At 51.4% G+C, this 13,388-nt stretch overlaps 1 protein-coding gene across 1 annotated transcript in view; it reads left to right on the top strand.

Annotated features, from left to right (window-relative positions):
- Positions 1 to 176, top strand: part of TNFRSF13B (tumor necrosis factor receptor superfamily, member 13B) — a 115,064-nt gene extending 114,888 nt beyond the window's left edge. The window contains exon 7 of the mRNA XM_008579008.1: positions 1 to 176. Within this exon, the coding sequence (XP_008577230.1) occupies positions 1 to 176 (176 nt within the window).
- The last annotated feature ends 13,212 nt before the right edge of the window (positions 177 to 13,388 follow it).

Genomic DNA, 13,388 nt, shown 5'->3' with positions numbered 1-13,388 from the left:
GCTTCTGCTTCCCGGAGCGCAGGACGCCCACCCAGGAGAGCGCAGGCGCGCCGGGGACCCCTGGGCCGTGCGGGCTCCGCGTTGGGACCGCGGCCCTGCAGCCCTGCGCGCGTGCCCCGGGCGGCGACCTCTGCCTCGTGTGCGCGCCCGCCCAGGAGGGGGGCCCGGGCGCGTGAACGGGGGGGACGGGGAGGGGGGCGCGGCCTGAGGAGGAGGCCGGGCCCTGGCCATGTCCAATGCCAACCGTGGGTAGGTGGCCGTCACCCGAACACGCATGCAATAAAGGCCTCTGTGCCCGCTGTCACAGCCCCCAGGAAGCCCGCCTCCTGTGCAATCAAACCTTCCCGTCTGAGCAGCCGAGGCCGGCCGCCCGTCCCTTCCCGGGCGCGGGCCCTGCTCCAGCCTCCGGCCGCTCTCCCACCCCCGGGGGAGCCCGGGAGAGCGAAGAACCGTCTGCGGACAGCGTGCGGCCCACGCCAGCAGAGTGAGGGGCTGAGCTGGCTTCGTTTCTCTTCCGAACACATATTCCCTTCGCTGCTCCCTTCGTGAGGGCATGAAGCACCGTGTGCGCGTGTGCATGTGAGCTCGTGTGCATGTGTGCGCGTGTGCACGTGTGTGCTCGTGTGCATGTGTGCATGCGTGTGCATGTGAGCACGTGTGGGCGCGCATGTGTGCATGTGAGTGCATGTGTGCATGTGCGTGCGCGTGTGCATGTGAGCACGTGTGGGCGCGCATGTGTGCATGTGAGCGCGTGTGCATGTGTGCGCGTGTGCGTGTGTTCATGTGTGCGCATGTGTGCACGTGTGTGTGCATCTGTGCGCGCGTGTGTAGCGGGGGCGTGGAGGGGACAGGACGGGAGGGCAGCAGATCTCGCTGATGGAATGATGGATGTTCCCCGGACCACAGCAAGAGAGTGTTTTCATGGGCATCCATTTTTTATTAGCATTTGAACGTATATTTTTAGTTGCAGTTGCGTTTAAACCTCAAGTGGCATAACCATTCTTAGAAGTATTTACACAGTGAGATACATACGTGATCATGTAAGTTGAAATTATTCATCCTGCACCACCCAAAATTATCCTACATACCTGCACACAGCTGGGAGGTGTAGACAGCAACCCCTTGCCCCTCTGTGGCTCCACGTTTTCACCAGCCATGGGCAACAGGCTGTACTCATCTGCTGGGGCTGCCCTAACCACGCACCACAGACCAGGTGCTACAGCTGGGTAAGTTACTGTCTCCCAGTTCTGCACGCTGGATGTCCGAGTTCAAGGTGGCAGCAGGGTGGTTCCAAAGGCTGTGAGGGAAGGACTGTTCCAGGCCTCTCCTTGGCTTGCAGGTGGCCGTCTTACCCCCGTCTCTTCACCTCTTTCATCTGTGTGTGTCTCTGTGTCCCAATAGCCCTTTTTATATTGGATTAGAGCCCACCCTAAAGACTTCATTTTAGCTTATCTTTGTAAAGACCCCATCTCCAAATAAGGTTACATTCTAAAGCGCTGGAGGTTAAGCCTTCAATATATGGATTTCTGGGGACAAACTTAACCCATAACACATGCACTCCCCGAGGCCACTTCTGCTTTATCTTTGTCTCCAGTCAAGATGGCATCTAAAAAGTACCCATCCAAGACATGCATCTGACCCACTGTACAGCAGCCCATGCAGCCAATGACTGTCTCCATTCCAGCATGCCTGGTATAAGCAGCTTCCATTCCCACAACAGGATCGACGCTAAAACCCTGTACCTGGTGCAGATCCTTGCTGGATGTTGGCAAATTAACAGCACATTAGATTCCTGCAAAGATGCAGCTTGGGATGTTAAGGCTTCTCTGAAAGATATGCAGAGTTCTATTCTTTCAGTTCTATAGTTTTCAAATTCTGCTCATCTGAACCTGAGGGGCTCTATAAGATGCTTCTGTAGCTGCTGGGGGAGTTGGGGGTACTAAGCGTCCAACCCCAACTTCATTCAGATAAAAACAATCTTGTGGGTTTTTGGGGTCAGTTTTTCAATTGCTCTTTTGTCTGAAAAAAATTTTTTTAAAGAAAGGGATCCTTTGCTAGAAAGGAAATCTGAAACTCTATAAATACTGTCAATTTTATCCATGTTCTGTTGGTTCTACCTTCAAAATACATCCTAATTCCAACCACTTGTCATGACCTCTTTAATCTGAATTCCCATCATTTCTCACCTAGATTACTGTGCCAGCCTCCCCCTGGCCTCGCCACTGCCACCTTGTCCCCCACCCAGGGCTCAGAAAGCATTTGCTGTAAAGATCCAGATAGTAAATGTCATAGGCTTTGTGGACCACACAGTCTCCACTGCAACTACTCAAAAATTATGCAAATATGCCATTGCGGCACAAAGCATCCATAGACAGTAAGTAAGCATACGGGGTGACTGTTCGAAGAGGTAACGATGAATAATGTTTTGTAAAAATGAAAAACATCAAGCTACAAAAATCTCAGAGAACCCCAAGCAGCGTAAAGAACAAAATAAACCAAAAAAACTTGTGGACACATCATATTCAAACTGCTGAAAAAGTACAATACAGAAAACAATTGTAAAGCACACATCACAGAGGAGCAAAGATGGGAATTACAGCAGATGTCGTGTCTGAAGCCACACGAGTCAGAAGATAATGGAGTGACATCCTTAAAATGCTGGAAAGAAAAAAACTGGCAACTCTGAATTTTATACCCAGAAAAAATGTCTTTCAAAAATGAAAGAGAAATAAAGACTTTCAAACAAATGAAAACAGAATTCATTACCAGCAGACCAGCACTATGAGAAATGTGAAAGTCCTTCAGCGGAAAGAATGTAACACCAGAGACTCAGACAAACACTAAGAAATGAAGATCTCCAGAAATGAAAAGATGACCGGTAAGGGGATCTTAGCCCTTGACTTGGTGGTGTCAGCACCATGCTCACCAGTGAGCAAACCGGCCATCCCTATATAGGATCCGAACCCGTGGCCTCGGTGCTATCAGCGCCGCACTCTCCTGAGTGAGCCACGGGGCCGGTCCCATTACACATTTTTTAAAGAGGCATAAATATCAGCGTTGCCATGAAGTCGGGCAAGGGTTGGCAAACTATGGCCCACAGCCCAGATCCAGCCCACTATCTGTTTTAGTAAATAAAGTTTTATTGGAGCTCAGTCACCCCATAGGCTTACTTATTGTCTACGGATGCTTTTGTGCCTCAATGGTACAGTTGTGTAACTGTTGAGCAGTTGCAGTGGAGACTGTGTGGTCCACAAAGCCTATGACATTTACTATCTGGATCTTTACAGCAAATGCTTGCTGAGCCCTGGGTGCGGGACAAGGTGTCTACTCTTTTGTTTTGCTTTGACTTTTTTTTTTTTTCTTTGTGTTTTAATTTGGGTAATTTCTATTGACCCAGACTAAAGCACAAAGAAAAGAAAGAGTCAAGACAATGTGTCAAGTGTCCTGATAGGCCCGTCAAAGACATTCTTCATCTTTCTTACCATGTTTTTTATTTATTTTTTCCTTCTAGCATTTCCATTAGAGTCTTCCTTACAGTTTCCATCTCTCTGCTGACACTCCCTTTCTATTCATGCATGCGGCCCACCCGCGCCTTGTTCTGTTGTCTGTCGACAATGGGTTGTATTACTTGCTCTTTTGTGTGTCTTGTCATTTTGGCTTGAATGCCAAACATGTGTAGAACACTAGAGACTCACGTAAGAAGTGTTTATGTCTGGACCTGGGGATGCCTCTCCTTCAGCTAGTCCATTAGTGTGAATTGATGTAGTCATGAGTTGAGCTGGGCGTGGGTTTTGTTGCTTTTGTGTTTAGCTTCAGTGCACCACTGGCTTCAAATCCCCCAGTGCTGACATGTTCCTGGGTGGGGGCTGGGCTCACAACATTCCTGAACCGCACTCAGCTTTACACCTTCCCCGTGCTCCTCTGCCACATTTTTGGTCCCCATCAGTGGTGGCAGCAGCAAGGCCGGGGGAGGCTATGGGAACTCAGATTAAAGAGGTCATGACAAGTGGTTGGAATTAGGATATATTTTGAAGGTAGAACCAACAGAACATTGTGAAAATTGACAGTATTTATAAACTACTGTTACTTGTTACTTGGTGCTTGCTAAGCTGGTGGAGGGGGCAGGGGGACGGTCTGTTGTCCTGTTTCAGTCTCGGTCTGAAGCCAGCCCTGTGTTTCTGGGCAAAGAGAATGAGGCTTTTTTGTTGATCCTTCCTTCCCCCAGGAGGACGAGCCCTCTAGTGGACTGGGCCAATTTTCTGCCCCCCAATTGCAGTGGAGAGTATTTTCTTTTCCTTCCCACCAACCTCAGTGGGTCTTTACCTGTACCCTGAGGTTAACAGGGTTTGCTGCCCTTTTGCCCAAGTCTATGGCTTTTGCCTGTTAGGGAAGAGCGTGGATGAATTTCCTGCAGCAGCGCTGCTCCACTCCCGCTGCTTGCACCACTGAGGCTCTCTCTGGTCTCACACTCTGTGCCCAGCATGTGTGTGCACACGTGCGCGTGCACAAGCCCAGTGGAGGTCTGTGGAGAAGAACCTGCCAGCGGTGTTAGCTGCCCTTGTCTGCAGCTCCCAGGAGCTGCACACACTCACGCTAGCTCACACTGAGCACTAGCAGCCCGCCTCTCACCCACCTGCCTGGCAGGGCCATCTCCTTCCCTGTGCCCAGTCTTCACACTTCCTCTCTCCTTGGAGGCACCTGCCTTCTGTAGACTTCAGGCTAGTTGGTTGTCTTGTGACTTGAGCTTTCTGATGGGTTCAGGAAAAGCCATGATTTTGTAGATTATCCGGCCTTTCACAGACAGGGTAGAGGGGTGGTGCCCTTTCTGGTTTTCTACTTCGTAGGTGGCAGCTGGAAGCCAGAGAGGTGTTGGAAACATCCATCAGATCACATCTCTTCTTTGCTTAAAGCCCATCTCAACACAATTGGAATACAATCTCTGCTCCATGCAGGGTCTTCACGCCCCACACGGTCTGGCCCTGGCTTCCTCTCAACTCTCACTCTGTCACCCTTCACGGCCCCACTGTCCCCTAGCCACGTGCAGCCCCTTCCCAGAGGAGCCGCCCGCTTCCCAGTCCTGCCCTGGGGCCTTCCTGCTGCTGGCTCTGCTAGGAACGCTCTTCTCTCTGCCTTCACTCAGGTCGGACCTTGTCCCACAGGTCTCAGTTCCAATGTCACCTTCTCAGAGAGCATTCCCTCTATCTAAAGTTTTCCCACTCCCTAATTCTTTAAAATCTCCAAAATCTTATTGTATTACACATGGTTTTGGAAGCTTCTCAAAATTTATTTTTGGAATAAAGGAGATAGGGAAGGATGAGATTTCATCCAGGTGTGTTTACCTGGCCCTGAATATTCTGCTCAAACCATCCAGGCCAGTGGTTCTCAACCTGCGCTGAACCTGGGCCACAGCTCAGGCCACTTGAATGGGCATCTCCAGGCTGCGGGGCCAGGGATCAGGATGTTTTTTAAGCTCCAGCCAGGCTTGAGAAGTGCTCGGTCGAGGCATAAAACTGGCAGTGCCACACCTGAGACTGAAATGAGGTCCCTGCTCCCACAGAACAGGCAAAGGTCCCAGATCTACTTAACAAAATGCCTTGTTTCTCCTTCCTAATTTTTTGGGACACTTTCTCATTGATAGACTCATCAAAGGAAAACCCAAATGTATCCTAGAAAACTGACAGCTGGGCTTGTTAGTACATTTTTCCCCTTCCTAGTCAGAAGAAGAACAGGAGACCCCAAAGAGCCCCAGCCTTTGATACACCTCAAGTTTGGGTTTTAAAAGCACATCTGTACAATCCTTACTACACGCCAAGCTTTGTTCTAAGCACTTTACATGGATTCAGTCAATTTTTCCTTATAAGGCTGTTCATGCAACAAATTTGTGAAGACTAACACAGGGACTGATTAAAGCTATTATTACTGTTGCTATTATTGTCCCCATTTATAGATGAAGATGCTGAGGCTCAGAGAATTTAAGTAGCTTGTCCAAAGGTACCCAGAACCAGGACGGGAGCCAGGCAGCCTGGTTCCATATTCTGTGCTCTTAATCATTGGACTACATTGCAGAGAAGGTTAAAGCTACAATTTAATACAGTAGAGAACTGGCCGGTTAGCTCAGTTGGTTAGAGGTGGTGCTGATAACATCAAGGTCCAGGGTTCAATCCCTGTATCAGCCAGCAAAAAAAACCCCCAAAAAACCAGTAGAGCCTGGAAACTTGCATGTTAGCCTGCAGCAATCAGCCCCTGACAGGGCAGAAGAAACCACGTGAATCCACTGGCTGGGACAGCCTGGCTAGACACCAGGAGGGATCTTCCCACTGGTTCTCTGTGGGCACCAGGCTATGACACAGTCAGAGAAGTGACGGATACACACACTGTCCCTCTGCTCTTGGAAATCAATGGGAAACAACTTAAGTGTGGGGTGAACCCAACCACAGACTGGAAGTGAGCTCGCCTTGATTTCCCATTGAGGCATGATGTGTCTTTTACCTGGAATCTTCTACCCCAACAGCCCTACGCGCTCTCCTAGGTCTGTGCATCAAGGTCGCCGTGCTGGAGCGTCCTCCCTGACCACCTGCACACACAGCAGCCCACCGCGGCCGTCCCCAGCCCCGCCTCATTTGCCTACACATGCTCACACCTGTGTGTCCCCCTCCATGAGGATAGGACTTTAGTCCCTCTCATTCCCCGGTGTCTAAAACAGTGCCTGCCATCAAATAGTGGTTGAACGAATGAATTTAGGAGTCTGATGGGATAATTTCTAAAGTCTTTTCTAGTTTTAACATTCTACAAAAATACGTCTTTACATTTCCTCTGTCTCTCCCAGCTACTGACATTTTATCCACTCCCGGCTCATGGGTTCCACCATCAGGAGAAGCAGGGAGAAAAATCTTCAGAATCATCAGATGTTAGAGTTGGGAGAGACTTCCCGGACCACCCCTGGTGACCTCTCCCTCTTCCCATCTTACAGATGGGGCTGCGGCCTCAGAGGGGAACCGCTAGCCCAGGAAACACCGCTGGGTGAGCGCTAGAGCCCCAGCCACATCTCCTATCTTGTTTCCCACCATGTCACCTGCTTCCTGTGGCAGCAAACTGGGGAGGGCGGTCACATGGGGCTTTCATACATCCCTGTGAGCCTTCACGAGTCTGGTGCATGAAGAGGATTGTCGCAAATTTAAACGAACTCCCACACTCTGGGGAAAAGTGGGTGGATCAACTCCTTCCCATACGAAGGTACAAGGTGTTTCCGTCACTGCGGGGTAAGGTGTGCAAAGTGGGAGCTGGGGTCCAGAGCACACCAGGGAGGAACAGTGTCCTGCCCCAGCTGCTTCAGGTTTCCTCTGGATTAAATTGGACCCCCTGGGTCTGTCTGTTCCAAGATGGGACTCTGTGCTTGGGCATTCTGGGAGTCAGAGAGATTGCATTTAGTGTGGCAGACACTGTGGGGCACCACCTGGCTCCCATCTAGGGCTGAAGCCCTCATCTGCAACCCCGAGCGTAGGTTGCTTGTTGATGGCTCACAGACCAGTCCTTCTCTAGGAAGTGCGCTGTGAGCAGAGCCACCTTGCACACGATCGTGCCCTCTTCCTGGGGACAACCTGCACCCAGGACTGCGCCACGCCAGAGTACAGAGGCCTGGCCCTTGGCTCTCTGGAGGCCCAGCTTCTCCCAGCCTGGAGCTCCTTTGTTCTGACTGCGGATCCTTTGTTCCTGACCCTCCCTGTCTCACTCTGGCTCTCCCTCCCTCCTCCCTTGCCCGGGCAGGTGCTGATCCTGAGTGCACTTCCCAGAAAACCTCCTGCCTGCACAGGCACAGCTTCTCTGGAGGACCCCAACCTGCCATGTTCGACTCCTCTGCAGAAGCCCAGGACCCGGGCTTCAGTCCTTTTGCTCTCAGCTGCACAGAGCGGCGACGGGCCCACCGTCAGACAGCGCTCTTCTCGGGGGTGGGGTCCTACCTCTTTGAATCGACTTCTTCCATGAGCCCGTCCTCAACACATAGGAAGGGATTTGACGTTATGTTCTGAGCAGCCAGCTCCTTGTCATGTCCTGCTGCTCCTGACACTGCCAGCGTACAGTCTCTCCTCTCGTGTGTGCCAGCCATCAGCTGGACCCCTGCTGCCCGGGGTGTCTGCTGGTGTCGTCCCCTCCACTGGGAACACTGCCCCCCTGACGTGCCAACTGCCACTGCCTCTGCTGGGCTCCTGGGCTGCTCTGCCCGGTCGCCAGAGTGCAAACCACACAGGTTGTGTGAACACCCTGTGGACGTTTTCCTCCCCTCTCTGCGGGCCTGGCCCCTTTTGGCTCACCATTGTATCCCATTTGGGATATTTTTTGGTTATGGGAGTGACAAGATAGGTGGGATCATCATTCAGTGAAGACTTATTGTGGGCCAGGCACTAGGTTAAGTACTGTGGATGTAAGAAAAGACCAGATCTGGCCCCTCCCTATTTTGGAGATTGTTCTTTATTGATGCAGACCAGGATCATCACTTTTCTTTTTTAAATGGGGAAAATTGTATTTCTTGCTCACATAACAGAAACTGTGTCTGTCCAGAGTCAGCTAGAGATCCTCGTCCACGGCATCCTGTATCTGGGACGTGCCGGTTGAGGGAGGCTCTTCCCACGAGCGTTGCCAGTGGTCACGGCAGAGGGACAAGCACAGGGAAGCAGGCGCTGGCTCAGAGATCTTGCCAGGAATCAGATGCACATCTCTCATTTTAACCTGAAGCATATGTCACCCACTCTGTGGTTATGTCCCCAGTTCCCGCATGCATAACTGGCTGACTGCGCAACTGGTAGCATCCCCACATAACTCTGTGCTCCTCTGGGTGAAGGATAGTACGGCTGGAAGGACATAGAAGCCAGGGTTGTAAAGTCCTTGGGTGCTGGGAACTAGAAGAATTAATAAAAGTGTTTTCATTATCTCGGTGAGAGCCCAGCCTTCTAACCCCAAGATCACGGGTTCGGTTCCCCCGCCCAGCCGGTCACCAAAAAAAAGGGGGGGGGGGGGGGGGGGGGGGGCGTTCAAAGATTGACGCCCCCATCAAAGACTTGAAAGCAGCAGCAGTGATAATACCTACCACGTCCCCATCTAACGCACCTCTTCGGCCTGTGCAGAAGTCTGACGGATCTTAGAGGATGAGTGCAGACTACTGCAAACCTCACCACGTGCTGCCCAGTTGTGGCTGTGGCCACAGATGTAGTCTCTTTACAGGATCATACTGACATGGCCCCTGGCACCAAGTATGCATCTACCAACCTGGCTAAAGCCTTTTTCTCCTTACCCATTTGTAAGGCCCACCAGAGCAGTTACTCAGCAGGACCAACAGTGCCTTCCCAGTGTGGCCTCGGGGCTATGTGAATTCTCCTGCTTGCTGCTGTGAGAGTCTACAGACACACTGACTATCTTGATATTCCATAAAATATCATTCTGGTCCACTACACTGATCACATTTTCCTGACTGGATCTGATAAGCAGGAAATAGCTAATATTATTGATGCTTTAATAAGACACACATGAACTAAAGGGTGAGAGATAAACTCACCAAACTCAGGGGCCCCTAACTCCATGAAGTTTTGGGAGTCTAGTGGTCTAAAGCATATTAAGATATCCTCTTTAAGATGAAAATCAAGCTGCTGCCCCTCACCCCTCTACTATGGGAAGAGGCACAGTGCTTGACAGGCTGTGCTGGATTCTGGAGGCAGCACACACCACACTTGAGTGTGCTGGGCCAACCTGTCTACGGAGGCACCACAGGGCCGCCCATTCCAAGAGGGGTCTGAGTTCAGGCTGTCATTCACGCTGGCCTCCCGCTGAGATCATATGATCAGAAGATCCAGTGCTACTCCACATAAGGCAGCACACACCACACTTGAGTGTGCTGGGCCAACCTGTCTACGGAGGCACCACAGGGCCACCCATTCCAAGAGGGGTCTGAGTTCAGGCTGTCATTCACGCTGGCCTCCCGCTGAGATCATATGATCAGAAGATCCAGTGCTACTCCACATGTCCATGGAAAATAAGGATGCTTTACAGAGACTCTAGCAAGGACCAATGGGAGAATCTCAGCACAGACCTTCAGCATTCCAGAGCAAATCAAATCTATGTCTTCTTCTGCAGATATTTATTCTCCTTAGAAATAGCTTCTGCTTGCATTTAGTAGAGACTGACCATGTGGCCTGAGCATCCCATAATAAAGCGGGTGCTGTCTGACAGGCGTGGCCTGCAGGCTGGTGTGTGCAGCAGCGTCTGTCATCTAGAGGAATGGTGCCAAGAGGAGCACGGGCGTGTCTGGCAGGCTCTCCCTGCGCCTCCCACATGGATGCTGCTGCAGTGCCCCTCAAGCGCTCCTCATGACCAGATGACTGAGGAAGAAAAAAGTCAAGCCTGGTTTGGCCACGTCTCCATGAGATGCTGGTACCATGGTGTGGACGCTGAGCACTACCTGCCCACTCAGGGTGGTCCTCAGGGACAGTGAAGCAGGCAATCTCCCCTCCCACAGTCTGCAATGTGACAGGGCCCAGGATACAGATCTACACTGACGCACGGGGAGCTGCTAACACTTTGGCTGATGGTCAAGGACTTGAAAGAAACAGGACTGAGATTAGTGACAAGATCTGGGTGGGGACGGAGCCCTTGAAATGGGCCCAGACTGTGAAAGTACCTGTATCTATGCTCCCTTTATTCAGATGTGTTCTGTTCCCACCAAAGAGGATCCCTGCAGAGAATGCTCTTAATACTCTGCAGGCCTTGGGGAAGCAGTCAGCTTGCTTCCCCAGCCACCATGCTTGCTCAGTGGGCCCGTGAACAAGGTGGCCATTAGACAGGGGTGGAGACTCAGCTAGGGTCAACATCCATGCTTTCCCTTACCAAGGCCAACCAGGCTGACACTACTGCTGTCTGATCTGCTAACCACACAGCCTCACACTGGGATGGCCTCATTTCCCAGGAGGACCAGCTATCCACCTGCTGTCAGGTTGACTACACTCGGCCCCTCCCATCAAAGGACTGAAATTTGTCTTCACTGGAATAAACCTTTTCCTGGGTGTGGACTTACCTGCCCTGCCCCTTAGCATCACCTGCTGGCACGACATTGCTTCTGATTAGGGCCCCCAGTTCACAGCAAAGGGCATGCGGCAATGGGCTCATGTCCATGCACACATCACAACTGCCAGCAGCTGGCCTCACGGAAGACTCAGGTACGTTTGTCTTAAAGGATGAGCTTTATGTTTAACTAGAAACTGCTATATGGTGCCGACCTCTCCAATAGCCTGAATACACAGGTCTGAGAATCAAGATGTGGAGGTGGAGGCTGCTCTTTTCAACACACCTAATAACCCAACCACACAACTTTCTTCCTCCTGTCACGGAAAACTCGAGTTTTGTTGGCCTTAAGGTCTTAGATCCCAAGGGCGGAAGCTCCCTTGAGAGGGACACAACGGTGGTCCTATTTAATTTGAAGAGACTGCTACATAACAGAGACGAGGACGGGTTGGAACCCAGGGGGATTCCCTGGTGCTTCTGAGTGTTTTCATGTAAAGGAAATAAAATAACTTGCCACAAAGGATCGCAATGAGGGTACCCCAAAGGGAGGGGGTGAAATGATTCAGAACTCAGATGCTTCAGAAATTAAGGTCTGGGGCAACCAGGTAACAGGCCCTGCCCTGGTGAGGGCAAGTGTGTGCAGGGTGGGGGCGGGTGGAGAGGATGTCACAGAGGTCAGCTACAGCCTGTGACAACCATGGACTCGGACAGCTAGGCATGTTTTCTCTCTGCGTATCAAATGTACCCGTTACATTTCCTATTTTCTCACCAAGTGAGGAGCCTGCTACAAATGTGTATTTTTACCACTCAGCTCTGGCAAGGATCCCTGCATTTAAAAGCCCCCAGTGACTTTATACCCCCGAAGTCTGAGAGTTCCTGGCTGTCCTGAATCCTGGATGTAAACCTCCTGCCCACAAAAGGAGGAAATGCATGGGCATGGACTTCCCAACACCCAGGCGAGTCCTGGGCTGCCTGCATCTCGGGCCACTGACTCGGTGGGGCTGGGGATGCCCCTGTCAAAGGACGGCCGCCCCAGCTAGTGTTCAGATTGCGGCCTTTCACCTTCTGCCACCCTCTTTCAGGCTGCTTGTGTTAATAAGGGGAGAACCGGCCAGTTTCCAGAATAAAATGTAGGTTTATTATGACGTAGGAAAGACTACAAGCCACTGGGAGGGAGGGGAAAGAGCCACACAGCTCCTCAAAAGCACAGGTAAAAGAAAGTTGTAAACATCTCGGTAGTAAAGTCTCCAACCACACACGATCATTGGGGTTTTCTTCTTACATCTTTTGTTTTCAAAGTTATAGTAAACAAAACAGTCACTTGAATTGTCAAAAGAAAAGTAATTTTATACAATGAAAAGCACACGTACCAAGCAAAATACAATAGCGTTCAGGTATACAGGGTGCTGCTGCAGGAGAGAGCCCCGAACTGTCCAGTGCCTGGTGGGAGGGGAGCCAGGCCTGAGGGGGCCCACGGGCTGGAGGGAGCCACCAGCCCAGCCACCCCACGCCTCCCAGCACATCTCATGTCTCCAAACACTCACTTCAGACATCTGCAGAGGGAAAGTCCAGCTGTCTCACTGTGAAGCACTCAAATGACAAGACAGCATCTCAGAGAGCCAGGTTATTTTTAACACACTGGTATGAGTGTGTATGGGGCGGGGGGTCACCCAATGAGTCTCTTGGTAAGATGCACTTTGTGACAATCTGAACACCTACATGAGACTGGATACCAGGAAAGGGAAGACCACTTTCCTGAATTTAACAGCTGGACTGGGAGCTAAAAAAGAAACTACCAAACCCACCACGTAGCTATTTCGTTCCCAACAAAGTTAATTCACACAAACACATCAAACACAGGACCTAATGTCCATGACCCAGGCAGAGGGCAAAGCCCATGGCCCCCCAATCAGGGGAGCAGTCCCCCGGGACCACTGGAGGACTGCTCACAGTGGCAGGCACAGGGGAATGCTAACAACACAAACACCACAGTGAACGAGGGGGTGATGTGGACACAGAAGTTTGAAATAATGCCCACAAAAAACCAAATGCAGTACTGTGTGTCTCTCCCCAGTCCCGATGCTCCTGGAGGAGCTGAGGCCCCTGCACACAAGCAAAAGAGGAAAACGGAGGGGGGTGCAGGGGGCGTGGGGAGCCAGGGTTGGGTCAAACCACAGGTAACCGCCAGACGGGCCGAGGCCAGCACACGTGTGGCTTTTCCCACATCACATCTGGACGTCCAGTAAAGCATGGACGCCATGGGGCTGGCCTTCAGGAAGGGGTTCCCCGGCTTGGAGGCCTACAGGCCAACTTCAGCCAACTCTCCTTCCCATTAGATCTGC

Source organism: Galeopterus variegatus, unplaced genomic scaffold (assembly GCF_000696425.1).
Source record: "Galeopterus variegatus unplaced genomic scaffold, G_variegatus-3.0.2 Scaffold1798, whole genome shotgun sequence".
Taxonomy (NCBI): domain Eukaryota; kingdom Metazoa; phylum Chordata; class Mammalia; order Dermoptera; family Cynocephalidae; genus Galeopterus; species Galeopterus variegatus.
Note: the sequence above shows the minus strand (reverse complement) of the source record. Positions and strands in the feature narration are given on the sequence as shown.